The sequence below is a fragment of the Triturus cristatus genome, chromosome 2_2 (assembly GCF_964204655.1).
Source record: "Triturus cristatus chromosome 2_2, aTriCri1.1, whole genome shotgun sequence".
In the NCBI taxonomy this organism is placed as follows: domain Eukaryota; kingdom Metazoa; phylum Chordata; class Amphibia; order Caudata; family Salamandridae; genus Triturus; species Triturus cristatus.
The window spans coordinates 227,037,024-227,056,244 of NC_140582.1; the positions used below are offsets into that span (position 1 = coordinate 227,037,024).

The 19,221-nt window shown below is 44.0% G+C and overlaps 1 protein-coding gene across 2 annotated transcripts in view; it reads left to right on the plus strand.

Annotated features, from left to right (window-relative positions):
• The window catches only part of ECPAS (Ecm29 proteasome adaptor and scaffold), an 819,497-nt gene that overhangs the window by 191,243 nt on the left and 609,033 nt on the right, over window positions 1–19,221 (plus strand). For both annotated transcript variants that reach the window (XM_085641278.1, XM_085641277.1), the window contains exon 16: window positions 11,481–11,607. In XM_085641278.1, coding sequence (XP_085497404.1) covers window positions 11,481–11,607 — 127 coding nt within the window. The remainder of the gene's footprint in view (window positions 1–11,480; window positions 11,608–19,221) is intronic.

Here is a 19,221-nt window from a genome sequence, read left to right on the forward strand (position 1 = left end):
CCTTCTTGTCCTCTGGAGTACCCATTGTCTTACTTCTAAATAGCAATGTCTATCCCTCTCAGATAGGCTGAAGTTAACCTTGAAGTGTCCCTATTTTAATAGTGACCCTAGCATGAGACAGCGTTTCTCCTGCCATATTTTTAAAGTCTGCTCCCATGCGTCTCAGACCGAAATCCCAAATGACACATGTAGGTGGTGTTCTCCTTTTTTGTAAATGGAGATGAAAAGGAGGCAAAGCATCAGAAAACGGCTACTTCATCCCATGTTCTAATGTGATCCTCATTATGAGGGATGAATAGAAACCTCAACTTCTGTGTTTTATTTATAGCCATTGTGCCCCTTGAGAGGCAGGAGCTCGCATTTAGGTGATCTATGAATCATCATTGTTTTTCAATTACTTTTTTTAACCTTCTCCACTATGAAGCACAGCTCAGCCACTTGTGAGTAATAGGTCAAGTTAGGAACTGTGAATCCCTGTTTCTTAGTCGGAAGGTATCACAAGGTGTACGTAATCTGTTTTTTTTACACACCCAGATGAAATTGTTGATGAGTGTCTGGAACTTTAATGTGGGTGGGGAGCATGATGGTCTAAAATAAAGGAGTTTGGGTACTGCAGTCATTATTTGGTTTTGCCTGCACATCGCTGTGCTTGTGAAATCTCTTGATATTTCTTAAAACAGGGCTGTTATCAGTTCTTATAGCCAACTTACTGTGTTCATTTGCTTTTGTGTGGAATTCAGTTTTTTGTTAACTTCCCCTGGCTGCAGCATTTTACTATACTTCTACTAAAGCTGTTCACACTGTTTAATCCCATTCACTGTCAAGATAAGATCTCTTCCCATGGAAAAGGCAGACAGATTTTAGCAGTATGCTGGAATGCTTGCTTTGTATGACTTATTTGCGTAACACAGATTCTTTAGCCTTAGAACGTTTGTGGCATTTCCTGTTCATGCCTCAATATCTTTCTTTGCACTTAGTAGGCATTATCGGATGGATTTTGTCAACTTGATCTATTTGGTCAATAGGATAAAATTCTAAATGTTGTAATAAACATTGAACGTTAAAAATAAAGTTAATATACAAGAGCTATGCTTTATTTTACTACTATACAGGCGGCCGCATGTGCAGTTACCTTGCAGACAACAGTGTCCTGATTTGAATGGTGCAGCAGGTGCAATAGTGCTGAGCCCAAAAGTGCAGAGGCCTTGTAAACTCCTCTAAACACCTAATATTGCTATATATGATTACTAAACAGGCAGTCACAATTGCAGTTACCTTGCAGTTAAGATACTTGATTTGAGTGGTACAGCAGGTGCAGTGGCACTGGGGCCAAAAGCTCTTGGGACCCCACTAAACCCAGATTATTGCTAACTTTTAATACTAAACAAAGCAGTCACAAGTGCATTTATCTAGCAGGCACTAGGGCCATGATTTCAATGGTGCTGCAGGTGCAGTGGCACTGGGACCAAAAGTTGTCAGAACTCCTCTAAACACCAAATATTGCTATGTTTAACTCCTAAATAAGCAGTCACAAGTGTTGTTACCTTGCAGGATCTAGGGTCATGAATTCAATTGTGCAGCAGGTGCTGTGACATTCAGGCCTAAAGCTATAGGAGCCCCTCTAAACAGCAAATATTGCCACGTTTTACTACTAAACAGGCATTGACAAGTGCAGTTACCTTACAGGCAAATAGGGTCATGATTTAAATGGTGCAGCAGGTGCAGTGGCTCAAAGGCCAGTTTGTTATAACTCCTCTAAACACACACTATTGCTAGTACATCAACTAAATTTATTACTTCTCACTTTAATTTAATTTTTCAAAACTTTGCTATTACTTACCCGCACTATAACACAAGTAACAGCACAATATATTGCCTTTTTGTACATAAACAAGTCATAACACTTTAACAGATTTTCTGTAACTTATATTGTACACCTACTCAGCAAGCTACAACTTACAACAAAAACAGCTTATTATAAATCACATAGGCGAAACCTAATACATTTATCAATGCTTGTTACAATAGTTGTTCTCCCCTGCCATGAAACGTTGCCCTGCCCCTTATCCGCAGGGAAGCTTTTATGTCTGCCAGGAGAGGGGAGTAATTCAGAGCAATAATGTGAGTGGTCTGGATTTTAAGCAGTGTTCTGTCATGCTAGAACAGAAGCAAGACTTGACCATTGTGATTGCCTGCTACATTAGTGATACATACTAATGTAAAACATCCAGTGTTCTCACTGCAGCACATGGAGTTAATCAAGAGCCAAGCACTGGCAGCAAAATACTTGCCATTTTAAGTTATTCATTGTTTCTACTTAGCGAGACCTTGGTTTGGTACAATTTAGTTTTAGGAATGTTTCATTTTTACATGCATGGAAGACCTTGAAGCAGAAAAGATCAGTCAGTTGTATTCTGTTCTTCATCTAAAGGCAGGGCAATGCAATCTTTGAATCATCTGCTTGGTGAAGAAGTTAACGTTACAATGTCAATAGGCTGACTGTTGTTGAGGTGTATATGTTTAGCAATAATGGGAGAAGGATGAGCTCTGTGGAGCCCTACTGCAGATTTTAACTTCTTTACAGCAGCAAAAGATACTATCTGAGTTTAATTCTTAAAGAAAGTAATGATGTTCTTCAAGTCCAGATCTCTAAATTCCATTTCAATCATGCCCTTCAAAAGTACAACATGGTCACTAGTGTTAATTGTTGACCCAAGACCAAAAACACAATTACAGCACCCCCAGCATTGTTCGAGGTTTGCTATGTACACATGCTCTGTATAGTCTTGCCATCTAGTGTTGGGATCGGACAATTAAAACTTTCAAAACTTTTTTTTTTTACTTTGAAGAAGTCTTTTAAGTTATGAGGCCTTTGTGACTTCTCCTGTGGTCTTGGATACGCATGGACACCGACTCCGTTGTTAGATTGTTTTTCTCTGGCATCGGGTTCGGGCGTGATTTCGTGATTTTGTATGTTCCCAGTCTCAATGAGTTCATTGGTTCTCATTATGTCCTCGGAGTTTGTTCTCTTCTGTCACAAGAAGACTTTATCCGCTGCTGTTGGTACCGATTCCATTCTCTCAGTTCGTCGTTTTCAGCTGTCTGGGCCTCTCTCCCCTTTGGGCTTTAGCGTTTTCTGGCCTACCCTTCGGAGAATGAAGATGCGTCTGAGGTAGCGGAATGTACACCTTTCAAGCGATGCCCCTGGTGTCACTCTAAATACGCCACTGACTATCTTCAGAAGCTCGATAAGTGCCGCTACGACTGCTGCTTGGCATTATGCGGCAAGAAGACTGTACGCCTGTGCCGAGACTGATTGTGAGCACACAGCAGGATCGCGCAATCCCTCTTGGAAACGCCGGATATCTTTGGTGAGGCACATCCCCCCCCTTAACACCGATGAGGAGGAAAAAGCTATGTGAGTTGCCTGACCTTCCGCCTACACCAGCCCAGTCCTGTTTTCATGGAATCCAACATCTTGGAGTCAGGTGAGGAGAAGCTATTGGAGGAAAAACTAGCACCTGAGGATGTTCCATCTAGCTTGACCAGCTCCATTCCATGCTTGAAGACCAAGCCTCGCGTGAGTACTTTCGATTGCTCCAGCCCCTCCATAACATCCAAAATCAATGCACATCTGAGCAGAGTACCTCCCCTCCAGGGGACAGGCTTCTGATGAATACTTCTGCTTGCAGATTACTCCCCTGTGGAACAACCCATAGGCGTCATACTGTATCCAGAAAACTTCAAAGCTGCAATGGACTCGGTTGGTGCCAGAAATTATGTAGGGCCACGTCCCCAAGGCCAAAAGCGCCTGACTGAGCACATAGGTATAAATTTAATTTTTTCCATGCCTTGGATGCACATCCGGAGCTTCGGTCTTTGGAGAGCTTTCCTCCTATAAAAAAATTCAAAAGCAGTACCATGTCCCCTCCAAAGAAATCAAGTTTTAAACCCTGTAGGGATTGTAAGGGACAGATGTCCAATTAAGACCCCACTCTATTTGTTTATGATCCTTGGGCTCTGACTGTGATACCAAATCCTGTTCACCCTGCCTCAGCATGAACCCCAAGGCCATTAGAGAGCGGGAGGCCAAACTCTTTATAGCCGGATTCAAGGAGGACCATCCGCTTCGTAAGCGCACTCGACGTAGTTATCGTTTGCCACCTTCTTTGTCCACCAAGCACAGAAAACGCCATGGAAAAAAATCATAGCAGTACTCCAAAGTAGGTCACCCAGACTATCTCCGACATTTGTCCTCCGAGCCAGAGTTAAATGAGATTCCGACTGAGGATCCTCCATGCAGCCCTGCTGCTCCGCTGGGAACGGCTTTGCACAGACCTCCACTGCAACCGAATCCTTCGGCACCAGCTCCATTTCCTGCGCTTTTGCTGCAGTTCCCAGAGTTCCTGACACCGGGCTTGGATCCAGTGGCGTTCCTCTGCACTATTGTCCAGCATCTTCGCAAAGGCGTCAACTCCATACTAGGTCCCTTAAGATTTGACTGCTCTACCACTGTTCCCGATGTTCTTGGCATTGGATCCGGCACTTTGCTGCCCGGGTTTGACCCGGTGATTCTATTTCGAGGCTGCAACTACCTTCGTAGCCACCGCCACCACTACCACCAGCTTCAGATACAGAGTCACTGGTGCAGCAGACCGACGTCAAACTCCTCCCACAGAGAGGCACAGAGGCTAATGGAGGAGGAGGCTTACCGAGCATGCCTCCACAAAACCTTTGGCACAGTTCTGGTGGAAATCCTACTCGATGGAGAGCAAGTGCAAGATCCCCTGCAAGACTTTCAGGGCCTATGATGATGGCCTGGATACCTCGCCAGAATTGACTATGGAGTTTCCTGCTGGGCCACAAATGCCTGAAGTGGTGGTAGCCTATTAAGTCATGCTGAGGACTTAGATTTACAGTTGCTATCAGCAGAAACTAAGACAAACGTCCTTACAGAAGTCCTAATGCCGTAATCTGCCACATCAAAACCCTTGCTGCTGTTAAATGAGGCTTTACTGCCCCAAGTCCTGGCAAAGCAATCATCTACGCCAGCAGTGGAGGGGCTTATGTCCTAATGCTACCCCTCAGCAGCAGGTGACCTGCCATTCCTTTCCACACACTTGTTCTCGGAAAGCCTGGTTATCCAGGCGTCCTGTTCAGGTATGCAACTGAGTGGCACTTCCCTTCGGTGCTATCGGATAAGAAGTCTAAAAGACTAGAGAAGTACGGCAGGCAAGCCTTATCGGCTGGACGTATGGCCTTAAAGATGTTGAACACCAACTGCCTTATCACCCGTTATACCCATGCTTTGTGGGACAAGGCCCAAATGATACTGCAGCATATCCCTCAAGACATGAAGAACAATTTTCAGGGGGTCTGTGCTGATGGGCGAAATGCTTCCCATCATATGATGAAGTGGCTCAGGACATTCCTGGGTTTGTTTCCTTGACTGACTGCACGTAAGGTTGGAACGAGGTTTATTGATTTGGCACAGGTATTGGCTAAGAGGCGAATAGCCATGAATTGCAAGGCGACTAGAAGCCCCGGTGTGCAATCCTGGTGGCAAGATGTCACAAGATGGGTTAAAGCTGAGGGAAGGGCGCTGTATAGAGGAGGTTAGGGGGGTACACATTTACCCCATTGCAGATTCATGGATGGAAATAATACTTGCATGGGAACACCTGGAGACTGGGCATGAGGACGACTCCACAGATAATACTGACAGTTCAGAGGAGGAGCGGGTTGAGGCACCCAGGGAACGAACCGAAGAAGTGATCTAGACGGCAACTCCTAGATTTCAAGGTAGAGCCACCTCATGCATGATCTAGGGCAGGAGAAGAAAGGCCAAACACCGCACAGACCATATGCAAGAGGTGATATTTAGTCAGAACATTCGATAAAGCGAAGTGGAAGATAGCTTGCCCTACTACACATGGACCCCCAACCCAAAGAGACCTATCCTGACGACTGAAGCTACGTAATTCGATGCTGGAAATATAACGTCAACACCCAGATAGACACCTGTACAAGCATGCAGCCCTCCTGGTTATATTTGTTTGTGTTAAGTTTTCCTTGAATTGTTCCAATTTACACATTGGCGAGTTCTCCTATATGAAAATGGTAATATGGCATATACTGAATAAACTCTCACTACGAAATCAGACTTTGTACATTACCCCTGCAATATAGTTAGGTGCTACCTCCATATAATATACATGATGCTCTGCTGTACAGGTTATCAATATATGCTCCCGAAAATAACAGCAAATGTAAGTGTACCAACCTTACAATGATGACGTATTCATACGCTCGGAAATGCCTACTAATGTGATGATGATGTAATCTTTTAAAATGACAATAAAAATATACATGGAAAAAAAAGTGGCTCCGGACATCTAACTTCTGTTCTGACGTTCAGTCTAACTTTATGGACCTTCCCTTTGACGGGGTACTTGTCTTTGGTTATAAGGTAGATTCGACGTTGGAGAGATTCAAAACATCAAGAGCCACGACATGTTCACTGAGCCTTCAGCTTCCACCACCAGTCAAGTACCTTTAATCCTTTTGCTGCTTTTGTGGCTTTAGAAGAGGTTCCTACTTCCTTTCCAACCAACATCCACTGCTCCAGCTCAACCTGACCACCTTGTTTAATGCAGGGGTTGTTCCAGAGGATGAGGCTGTGGATCCACCTTGCAACTCTCCTCCAGGAGGCGAGCCCATCTTTCTGATGAGGTGCGAGAGTTTCAGTCTGAGAGTCTTATGATTCCTAGGTCTGCTGTCTTCTTGCATTCTCCTAGTCTCGCACACACGTTGACACATGAGGGCCCTGCAGTGGTGCCTCTGCAGGCAGTTAATACAGTATGGCGGAGACCTGTCTGATTCCATTGTGAGCTCTACTAGTGCTGCAGCAGAGTTGGCTTGGTGGGGGAACGAGGCGAACCTGACATACGGAATAGCCTTTACTCGCCCTCTGGCAGTGACTACAGTAGTGACGAATGCTTCTACCCTGAGTTGGGCAACTCGTATGGAAATCAATGCCCTCTGGTCTCCAAATGAGCAGGTTCTTCACATCGACCTGCTAGAATGCCTTTCTTTCTTCCCTCCATCCTAGGTCAGTTCGTCCAGACTGCAATGTGGTATATGAACAAGCAAGGGGGGGTGAGTAGTGTCTCGCCTTCTTTGTTTGGAGACGTTGAGACTGTAATCTTGGGCACACTCCCAAAGGATCTGGGTCACCGCCAATCACCTAGTGGGGTCTCTGAACTTCATAGCCAACAGCCTGAGCAGGCGGCATCTTGCCGTTTCGAGTGGTGTCTTGTACTGGAGGTAGTCCTGGACATTTTCGCCTGATATGGCACTCCTCCAATGGAGTTATTCGCCTCCTTGGAAAAAGCTCAGTGTCAGCAATTCTGTGCACTCCATTATCTGTCAAGTGGAGTCTTGCTGGATGCATTTAAGTTGAAGTGGAACTTTCAGCTGCATTAAATGTTCACCTTCATTCCCCTGGTTCTGAGGAAGATTCACCAAGACCGGGACCAAGTCATTATTATCGCCCCGATTGGTCGAGAGGGGTATGGTATGCAGACCTCCTTCACTTCTCCACGAGACCTCCGCTCTACCTTCCGTTCAGGCCGGACCTTCTCTCCCAGTCGGGGGTAATATTTCTGCACCCCAGTCTCTGAGGCCTCCACTTATATGCTTGGAGATTCACCAGGGACAACTGAGCTCAGAGATGATAGACCTAATTTTGTCAGTGCGTCGCCCCTTCCCGAAGGCTGCATACTTCGACAGGTGAGGCAACTGGTGTTCGGACAATGATGTGGATCCCTTGCAGGCAAAACTATTCCAGGTGCTGCAGTTCGCCCTTTCCTTAGCTTAGAGGGTATGTGCAATTGGCACTGTTAAAGGCTATTTAGCCACATTGTTTGCTTTCCCCTGTCTGCCGGATCAGCCGTCCCTATTTAAGTCTCCCATTGTCCTGCGTTTTCTTAAGGGCCTGGCTAGACGTTTCCCTCCCACTCCATTTGTAGTTCCTCAATGGGACTTGAATTTGGTTCTTACATTTTTGATGAGGACTCTGTTTGAGACCATACACAGTTGTATTCCTCGCATGTTGGTTGCCATCACTTCTGCTAGATGGATCAGTGAGCTGCAAGCCTTTAGCTGTCCTTCCCCCATTCACTACCTTCTTTCAAAACAAGTTGATGTTGCGACCCAGGACTGCTTTCCTTCCCATGGTGATCACTCCGTTCCACCTTGCCCCGTCCAATACCCCTCCAACCTTCTAACCCCAATTCATCCTATGAAGGAGGAGAAACGGCTTACTTGGTATGCCCTTGCCTAGAAGGAGCCACCTGAAGGAATCTGGGCCCATTCCTCCAGGGCTAAGTCTACCACTTCTTTATTGGCCCAGGGTGTCCAGATTGCAGAAATCTGAAAGGCAGCGGCATGGGCTTCCTTGCACACCTTTGGGAAGGTGCACAGGGACGGGCACTTTGCAAGATCCATCTTGCTGGATTTTCTGGTCTGAATCATCCATCAAACCTCCTCTTGGGCAGGGTATTGCTGTGAAATCTGTTATACAGGTGAGAAATCTGCATGTAGAATTATCCATCAGAAGAAAAAGTTACAGACCTATGGATGTCACTTCTGGCACTGACTGAGTTCAGCGCCCTATTCTGGCTGCATTGCAGCTTTGAAGTTTTCCGGAAACATTGTCACACATGGGGATTGTTCTATAGGCAAGGAATATGCAGGGGGATAGAGTTTCCACCAGCAAGAATGTTACTGAAGGGAAGTACATTTTTCGTCAAGACCTGTGTCGAAGCTGCTGCCACCCGTCAATGCGCCACCTCCTCCGAGCGCTGGTCGACTGAGTCAAGACTGATTCCAAGAAAGGACCCAGCCAGGGGTCTCGCTCCTCAACCAACCCCCAAGCCAAAGGACCTGGAGTATTGCTGAGCCATGGAAGGCAGTTTCACCTTTTGAAGCAAAAACCAGCACCGGCACCAAAACGGCCCCTGTTAATGCAGAAACTCATCGGATTGGAAAGCCTTTGCTGTCCATGTCAAGGAACACCTTTTCTCAAGAGGCTACAAAAGGAGCTGGACGAACGCCAGAGGAGGAGCATTATCCATCCACATACTGGAAAGATCTCAGCCTCTGAAAAAACTTTAACCAAAAAACAGGTTTGCTTTTTAGAAAGCCCCCTAACGGACTCTTCTATGCCCAACTTGCCTCCCAAGAGGCCTAAGGGCAAGGTTCCTCCTTCTCCTCCTTCACCTCCACCACCTCCACTTCATCACCACCACCTCCACCACTTTCATCACCACGACCTCCACATCTATCCTTCCCTTCTACACTACCTTTACCCGCCCTCCCTCTCAAGGGACTCTGGAGTCTTACTCCGATACTGGCAGTCCTAGCCCCTATTCCAAGGACCTTTCGCCAATCTACCCTGGGGCTTCCGAACACCCATGGGAGGACTACGACGTAGAACTCCACACAGACCCGGACTTATGCCTTTTTCAATTTGGGCCTCTCTGCCGATGGCAGCACGGCATACCACAGCGTCCTCCAAAGTTGCCTATCATAAGGTGGAGCGGTACACTACCCCTGATAAGGACGACTTTTTGGTGGAGATGCACTAAAAAAAAAGAGCATTCTGTTCAGGACGTCCACATGCTCGAGGGCTTGATTAAGTCCGCCCTTGAAATTTTCAAGGACCCGGTTAAATCTTGCCTGGTCACACCACGCATAAAAAAAAAAAAAAAATACAGCTGGTGCCCACCAACCCACTCTATATCAGGGGTCCGGTTCCTCCTGACTTCTTAGTAGTCACTACTGCTAGGAAGAGAGCAGCAGCCCAGGTTTCTGATACGGAGAGAAAACTGGTAGACGCTGCAGGGAAGAGAGTGGCTGTAGGGGCAGCCTTGTAATGGCCCATCGCGAACTCAATAGGTCTCTTTTCTAGATACGATACAGCCCACAGGGAGGAGATGGAAGGGCTCTTACAGCACTTCCCAGGTCAATCTCGCAGGTGGGGGAGACCTTGTAGAGGAGTGTAAAGTAATTTCTAGTGCGACTATTCAGTGTGCTTTAGATGTGTCTAATACCTTGGACAGGGGAGTCAATATCTGTTTCTCCTCCGGCACCACTCCTGGCTCAGTGTCTGGATTCAAGCCAGAGGTGCAACAGCGCCATGTCAACCTGTTGTTTGATGGGGAGGTTCAGGCGCTCCTACTCTAAGGAGCCATAGAGCTAGTGCCCCTTCAACATCCGAGCAAGGGTGTCTCTTCCCTGTACTTTATCATTCCCAACAAGGACCGATCCCTCAGACCCGTCCTCGACCTCTGTCCTCTTAACCGGCGCATCTTGTCCGAACACTTCCACATGGTCACTGAACAAGATGGCATCTCTCCAACAAGGCGACTTCATTAGCACAATAGACCTGAAGGACATCTGCTTTCATATACCAATCTATCCAGCTCATCTGTGCTACCTCCGCTTCATGATAAATGGCCAAGAGTACCAGTTCAAAGTACTACACTTTAACATCACTAACGCCAGAAGTGTCTTTACCAAGTGTTTACTGCTGGTAACTGCACACTACACTTTTTGGGCCCTCTTCTGTGCCAAGTTTGGATTACATGACTGTTTAAACTGTGCAAGAATTCGAAAGAAAGTGAGTCTTAACTGAACATTTTGACCAGGAACTGGCAGTGATCTTTTGAGTGTGTCTACTCTTGAATGTCACTCCATCTTAGTGTATTCACTTAGTAGTAACATAGGGGAGAGTAAAAGACTTGCTTTTGTGTCTCTTAAATTGGTGTTTTTTTATAAACATTTTTATTGATTTTCTACTGCAAAAAACAAGTACACACATTGACACTTGTACATTGCGAAGTACAGCAGTGACATCTAGTACCTTATGGACTTGGAAACTAATGAGAGACTGAATCTTGTCCTCGACCATGGCATTTAGTACTGCATCTGTTGGCACGTTTTAATAACATATTTACAATCATTCCTGTCAAAATCCTAATCACATTTGGTTATGGGCTTGAGACTGAGTGCCCACCATTTCCAAGGTGAATAACATGCGTTATAATTACCCATTAATTACGTTTATATGGCCCCATTTGAAAATACAGTAATGAAAAGGGCCTTACTTAAATGATATACACTGAAATGATAAAATTAAAAAAGATTCCACAAAAGTTCAAATTATGGGGCTCCGAAATAAAAACGCACTGCAAATTCCACAAAGACCAGACCTATTGCAAATACACTTGAAAACAAGAATGGATCATTTCCCACTATCACTATTGTGAACACCACTGTCCTTGAGAAAAAGCTGTCTAAAACATGCATTGACATTTTTTAATCTGCAGCCATCTATTGACATGCTAACCCAAATGTCATCTGAAAACTGTTTGTTTTTGGTATGTGTTTTCTAAGCTGTTTTAATTTTATGAAAGGCGTGAAGAGGTGTATGGTGAAGCACAACGTGCACTGCGAACGTGCCCTACAACAAAAAATGAAAAGGAGAGCTCAGATGGACAGATGCCACCTTTTCCAGAAATGGTCCTTTACATTCAAGAAAAGGTAAACCATGGCATGTAAATCTCATCTCATAAAATTGTTTGCTCATTTTCAGTCAAGCAGTGGGCTATTCTTTGCTTGATAAGCATTGAAGCTTTGCCTATATTTGCAGTAAAGTATTAACAAACTCTGTCCCTTTGAACTTAGTCTTTAGTAGGAACAGGCGAGAATTCCTCATTCATTTGAATGCTTCTGAGAGTCTCTAGCATCAGAAATACTGTTCTCCTAGCTGTACACTAAGATGGGCATGACTGTCTTCTCCAGATGTCTGGTAACATGTGTTGCTTATTAGGAACAGTACAGAGGGAAACTGTGCTTAAATCAATTTTCTGCGTAGTATTTAAAAGATGGTGACTAAAATCAGTAAATAAGCAATTTTACAATTTGGAGGTTACAATCTAAAAAGTCTGAGTCATAAACTGTCATGATGGACTGAAAAGGTAAAATCCATAGGCTAGTGCCTGTAGATAATGCATCTTTTTGACATGTGCCGCCTGCTTTTTTTTTTTTTTGTTTTTTTTTAAAGCGGAGGGATTTTAGCACACTGGACAGGGGTCTGACAAGGGTGTGTGTTTGGAATCCTGGTTCGGTCGGGGTGAGCCCCCAGCCAACAGTCATCTTCTCCATTAAAGTTTGTCTAGTTAGGGGCTCTGTATGCTTCACAGGGGGTGCCTCAAGGTTTGTTGCACCACTGACTTTGGAACTTAGCACCCAGCACTGTTTCCTGTGCTTAAAATGAAAAACAATGTGTACTTCAATTGGCTTATTTAACATACTGGCAAGACTGCTTTAAAGTGCAAAAAAGTTTGGCAAAGCCGTCCAGAGAGCAAATCTCAAATGTAAGCTTGAAAGACCTATTTTCCCAACTTGCACATATAAAAAAGGAATGTTGTTGCGATAGGCAGAGGCCTGTGTAACAATTTTTGTAATGAAATTGCCTCATTTGACAATCTAGCGAGTCGGCTGAATATGTGCACGGCAAGTTTTGTACAGCTTTGTAATGTTCATATCTGACTTGAGCTTGAAGGACATATTTTCTCCTCTTGGTAGTTACACAGACAACATGGGCTTACCAGATTATATTGTGTATGATGGCTGCACCAAGTTGTGTTTTCAAGTAAGACATTTTGGGTTAGTTTAAAAAAAAAAAAAAAAAAAAAAAATTCTTTAGTATTTAGTTATTGGTTTGATAAAACTGCATTAATATGGACAACAGTCATGCAATATCAGTTATTCTAAGATAAAATCTTTTTACAAATTAAAAAAAATGCTAAAAAATGAATCTAAAAATCTTATGCACATTCGTCGATTTTGGGATTCAAGACCGAACGGAAAGCTTGCTTAGCATTTGACATTTGCTGGCTCTTAAAGATTCTTTTTAAAGAGTAACATCTCAGATGACCTAGAACCGGGCAACAAAATAGTCCATGCTTTAAATCCTGATCCACTAACGTGCATAATGACCATGTGAGATTAGAATTTTTAATTGTATACCAGTTTGGCTATGTAGTCTCGAAAGGTAGTGAATTTGTTCTCAAGTTAAAAAATAAATCTACGCAGATAAATATGGTTGCAGCATTTTTGGTTTGGGTGTATCCTATATAAATCTATAAAACTATGGTTGTTTACATGCCTATAGATCTGAAAAAGAGCTGTTATACACAGTATTTTTTGAAAGACCACTTAAAAATAATTTTTGGGGATACTGCCCAGATTGTACTCCGAATAGATGCCTAATTATGCAAAAGCAGATTTAATATTTTTGAGTAACATATCCCCTTTCAGTTTATCCAACTCCAGTTGTTTCTTAATTACTGCTCTTAGTGTGAAGGGAGCTGCATTTCTAATCTTGTGACCCCCATTTTACAACGGTGCCACAAACTTTGAGCTTTCACCCCATAAAGTCCCAGTTCCAAAACAGTTATCTGGACTGAGATACTTTGACAAATTTTCAGTAGGGCTTGTAAAATTGGACCCACAACTTTAGTGAGGAAATTATATTTTTCAAAAGGACACATTCGACTCCATACAGGTGTGTGTGCGGGGGGTATTCTGCATTGAAAACGTTAATTGCACGGCTCAGATCTTTTTACCTCAAAGATTATTAACAGCTCTTATATGTGCGGAGAGCAAGATCCAAATGCTGAATGTAGAGGTTAAAATTAATATTGTGATCAAGTATAGCTCCAGAATACCTGTAGAAGTATCTTCTTTCAAGCTTTTCGGTTCCCAAGTGCCAATTAAAATTGAAGACCCGTTCCACCCGAGGATCATCATTTTTGATTTATCTACATTTATCATTAAGTAATGCTTCTTAGGTCGGGGCGGCATAGACCACGTTGACGACCTGTCGGGTTAGATCCATTAGCAGAACATTGTGTGCGTATAGAATAATATCTTGTTTCGTTACAGATTACTGGGGGAAAAAGTTACATACTAGGCTTATCACTGTGGATAGATCATACACGTATAGTGGAAATGGCAACGGTGCTAATAAACAACATTGTTTTAACCCATTTGCAGAGAAATGTTTACTTATCCAACCTCCTAAGTATCTGAGTCCATGTTCAGAGAGAGTTTAACGTACATAGGAGCTTTTCAGGTCTTTAGGATGGGGCTAACTTGTGCTTTAACCCCTTCGCTGCTAGGCCTTTTCCCCTCCTGTGCTAAGCCTTTTTTGGGCTATTTGGGGTAGTGCGCGCTTAGGCCCCTGTAACTTTTTGACCACATTAGGTATCCACGCCAAATTTGCGTCCTTTTCTTCCAACATCATGGGGATTCTAAAGGTACCCAGGGTTTGTGGATTCTCCTAGAGGGTTCCCAGAAATTAGTCAAAATACAACAACATTTTGGTTTTTTTGTGAAAAATGGGAAAAACGGGCTGCAAATGAAAGCTTCTGGGTTTTTCTCTGCAAATGGTATAAAAAAAGGGTTTGTGGGGCTGAAATCACCATTTCTCCAGCTTTTAGGGAATGACAGAATTTTGTCAGAAAACCAACATTTTTCACACAGTTTTGACATTTTTCTGGGACATACCCTATTTTTGCTATTTTTTGTGCTTTCAACCTCCTTCCAGTTAATGGTAGAAATGGGTAGAAAAACAATAATGGATCCTGGAAAGCTATACATTTTCGAAAAGTAGACAAAATTCTGAATTCAGCAAGGGGTCATTTGTGTAGATCCATCAAGGTTTCTATATAGAAACTACCAGTTAAATATAGGAAAAATTAAAAATTAGTTGAAAAAAGCAGCCTTTTGAGTCAACGTTTTCACCTGTAACTTCTTCTAATTATGACATCTCTTAGAAAGCAATGTACCGTTACATCCACTGGACCTTCCTGGTTGTGGGGATATATAGGACTTGTAGGTTCACCAAGAGCCCAAGGAACCCAGAGTAAAAAACTGAGCAGCATTTTGTAATGGTTTTTTTTTTGTTCTGGGTATATAGCAATTATAGTGTGAAAGTATACATGGAAAAATTGGTATGAAAAACACCTTTGTATTTCTGAAATGGGAACAAATTACAGAGTTTAGAAACAGTGTATATTTGTACTTTTTCGAAATTGGGAATACTCATACTTGCATGACAATTATTGGTCATTTTTCAAAATGACTTTTTTTTTACACAATGTCTTTCATTTGGAAGGGAGAAATGCATCAAAAATCAATAGGTAATAACAGTTGCTTTACAAATCTGAACTACCCTAAGTCTCCCGATAAAAACGGTACCTCACTTGTGTGGGTAGGCATAGTGCCCACGACAGGAAGTGGCTCAAAACCCAAGGTGAACACACCACATTTTCACACTGAAAATTTACACATTTTTTGCGAAGAGTCTAGCTGTAGTTTTTGAACCCTAGCCCTGCCAGCACCTTGGGAAACCTAGCAAACCTATACATTTTTGAAAACTAGACACCCAGGGGAATCCAGGATGGGGTGACTTGACTGCCTCCCACCATGGTCTGTTACCCAGAATCCCTTGCAAACGTAAAAAATTGACAAAAAAAACACATTTTCCCCACATTTCTGTGGTGGAAAGTTCTGGAATCTGCGTGGATCCACAAATTTCCACCCACCCCGCGTTCCCCAAAGTCCTACGAGAAAAATGGTACCTCACTTGTGCGGGTCGGCCTAGTGCCCGCGACAGGAAACGGCGCAAAACGCAACGTGGTCACACCTCAATTTTGCAGTGAAAAATGACCCTTTTTTGGCAAAGTGACTAGCTGTAGTTTTTGAACCCTAGCCCTGCCGGCACTTAGGGAAACCTAGCAAACCTATACATTTTTGAAAACTAGACACCCAGGGGAATCCAGGATGGGGTGACTTGACTGCCTCCCACCATGGTCTGTTACCCAGAATCCCTTGCAAACGTAAAAAAATGACAAAAAAAACACATTTTCCCCACATTTCTGGGATGGAAAGTTCTGGAATCTGCGTGGATCCACAAATTTCCACCCACCCCGCATTCCCCAAAGTCATACGAGACAAGCATTTACAATGCAATGGTCTCGGCATTGGTAAAGTTAGAGCTATTGGCATTGCTCATGACATTATTTTTGTTTATGTTTTTGTTTTTAAAACATTTAAAGAAACGGCATTGTTATTTACAATGTCAATAGCTTAATCACTCTCAAATGCGAGACCTATTGCATTTGCACCCACACACAGAGCCACCTACACACACACTGATTAAGCTATTGACATTGTAAATAACAATGCCGTTTCTTTACATGTTTTAAAAACAAAAACATAAACAAAAAAAATGTCATGAGCAATGCCAATAGCTCTAACTTTAACAATGCCGAGACCGTTGCATTGTAAATGCTTGTTCGCTAGCCGAGACCTAAAAACTAAATAAAACATGTTACGCAGAGGAAAATACAAGCAGCCTTCATTTTGTGTTCAGGCAGTGTTCTTGAGTGTGTACAGTTTTCCCCTTTCAGATGGTTGTGAAATCTATGATGGGGTTTAGTGGATATGTCACCTGTATGATTAAGAAGACCTGTGTTGTTATCCTGGCTGTCCTCACTTGACAGGATTGTGGGATCCTACGCATGACTAGCCCATCCTGTTACTACGGTGGTGCTGCATTGGAATCACAACCCTTCCTGTTGCCCCGTGTGCAGCGTCTGTGTTCCGGTCTTGGCACAGACATGCCTCTCGTAATAAATCACTCATGCATACATCAGTGCTAGTGTGCTCCTCGCAGATGCATTCTCTCAATTATTTACATTTTCACCTACCACTTGCTCTGTGATTTATCCTGGGGGTGTATCCATCCCTCCATACGTGATTAACATAATTCCGAACGAGAACCCATTAGTCACATCACACTAAATCACCATTTCACCTTCCACAATAAACACCCTCCCAGTCTGCAGGCAATAATAAAAGAAAAACTACAGAGGAACCAGGCGAAGACACAGAGATAAGGGCCGTGCGCGCACACAGTTGACTCCTGTCTCCCAATAATGCAGAGAAAAGCCTCGTGAAGTGTGCGGCATTTAATGTCAGAAGCCATTGGTCTTCCGCTAGACTGGCCTCTCCGAGTCCTCACTCCGGAGCAGGCCCTGTGAAGCGAGAGCACGGAGCAAGGGGGCGTGTCTCACCCTTCAAAGACAGAGCTGGAGTCTGCCCACCCCTCCTCCGACTACATATACACATCTTTGCCATTCACTCGACGCTGACGACGGAAGCATGCTACAATTACTTAAATTACGCTGCACTCCGCTATTATGCTCTAATTCAAATATCACTTGTGTCATTATCACTGCTGAGGCAAGCGTCAAAATAACTGAAGTATGTGCAGAAATTTACTTTTGTAGAGTTTGTGCACTTTGCAGAAATTACCCCACTGGTAAAGTATATCAGGAAAAATTTTTTTGGCGGATTATGTTCATGCATACATTTTTTAGGGGGTGCGAGAACTTTTATTTTGCTGCGAGATTTTCCATATGGAAAGCTTACTTTGTGGTCATTTTACATACCTTTTCCTTTTAACAATGCCATCCTGGCGAGATTATATTACATGCATTTATTTATTCGAATTTTCTAAGTATGCAAAGGTTTAAAAATATATACATATAAAATTTGCGAGAACAAGCCCATAGTCTAAACGTGCTACAGGATCATATACACGCTTTGTCAGGGGTAACAGCTACATAAATGCAATTTAAACAAAACATACATAACTATATACAAAAGAAATAAACACCAAATAAAACGCTGTGACGGCCAATGGAAAAGATATGTCTGCCAGTCAGGCGCGCAACACCCATTGGACTCACAGGGCTTCAGCCCCAACCCCCCCCCCCCCCCCGTCGTGTGTGGCAGCCCAGGATGAGACCGCTTCCCGGGCAGACACAAAGCCGCGCCCGAGCACTTCACAGGTCTTTAACAGACCATTTGCATGTTAATGAGGCCTCGCTGTTTCACCCCTTCTAAGAGCCCCTGCAGCTCCACTCTGCCTAGATTCAGCCCCCCCCCCCGAAATTTTTGCTTAGCCCCCCCCCGAAATTTGGCTCTAGTTGCGCCTCTGCTGCCAGTCATGTTTTTAATCTGTGCAATGACGTAGCAAGTGCACCACAGGACCCCAGGCGAGCATGTTATAATGACCTCTCTACCCACAGTTTGGGAGTTAAAAACAAGTATAATGGAGGTCCACTGACTGCAACTGATACTCGGTTAGTAGCTAAGCCTCTGATTTCCCGAGTCAACCTGTAAATACGCAGGAACTGTCTGTAGAGCTCTCAAGCTACTAGTTTGGGCAGTCCAGGAATTTTCATAGAATTCTGGGATTCGAAGTCCTGGCTGGGTAATGGGTTATACAGGACTACAGATAAAAGAAAAGCATGCAACTAAAAAACCCGAAATGGATGAGCTACTCACGCATGGAACTGGACAGCCCACAGCTGCCGGTAATGCCTTCTTACCCGTGTCCTTCCCGCAGGTCTCCTGAGAAGACTACGACGTGGAGAGCAGAGAGGGGAAGGGGAAAGGACGTTAGAGAGATACATGGTGGTGGGGACAGTAGAGAGCAGTCACCAGGAAGAGGCGTGAGGGGGGCCGAGGGGTGCATGGAGTGGAGAGGGTGAAAATACTGGGCAAGCATGAGGGCGAGGAGCGAGAGAGGAATGTGCCGATTTTTAGAGCATTACAAACACCATTTATCGGGACTATATTTTAGCCCGTGCTTTTCTGGGCGCCTAGAGATGAGCCAGTCTGCAGGGAACGCTGTGTAAGGAAATTCACGCGCCTACATGTATGTCCTTAATCCGATAGGTTTAGAGTTTATTATCACGCCAAGAATGTCCCCGCGAGCACCCCAATGCCCCTCCTTCGTCTGGACATGAAACGTATCTTTACACACTACAACAGGCATTCTAATCTTTAATGAAACAACACTGAAGATTGTCACCTTACCCACGGATGTGTGCGCGAGTTTAGCTTCAAAGCTCGAGTAGGCGACCTGGCAATTAACAAATGCGTCCGGACGCCGTGACACCACCGCCTTTCTCCGAGGCAGGCAGAGCAGAAATGCCTCGGAGAAAGGGAGCCTCATTTTCGGATTTGGGGGCGTGTTTTGCTGTTGTCTCCTCCCTGAGACTTCTCGCAAAA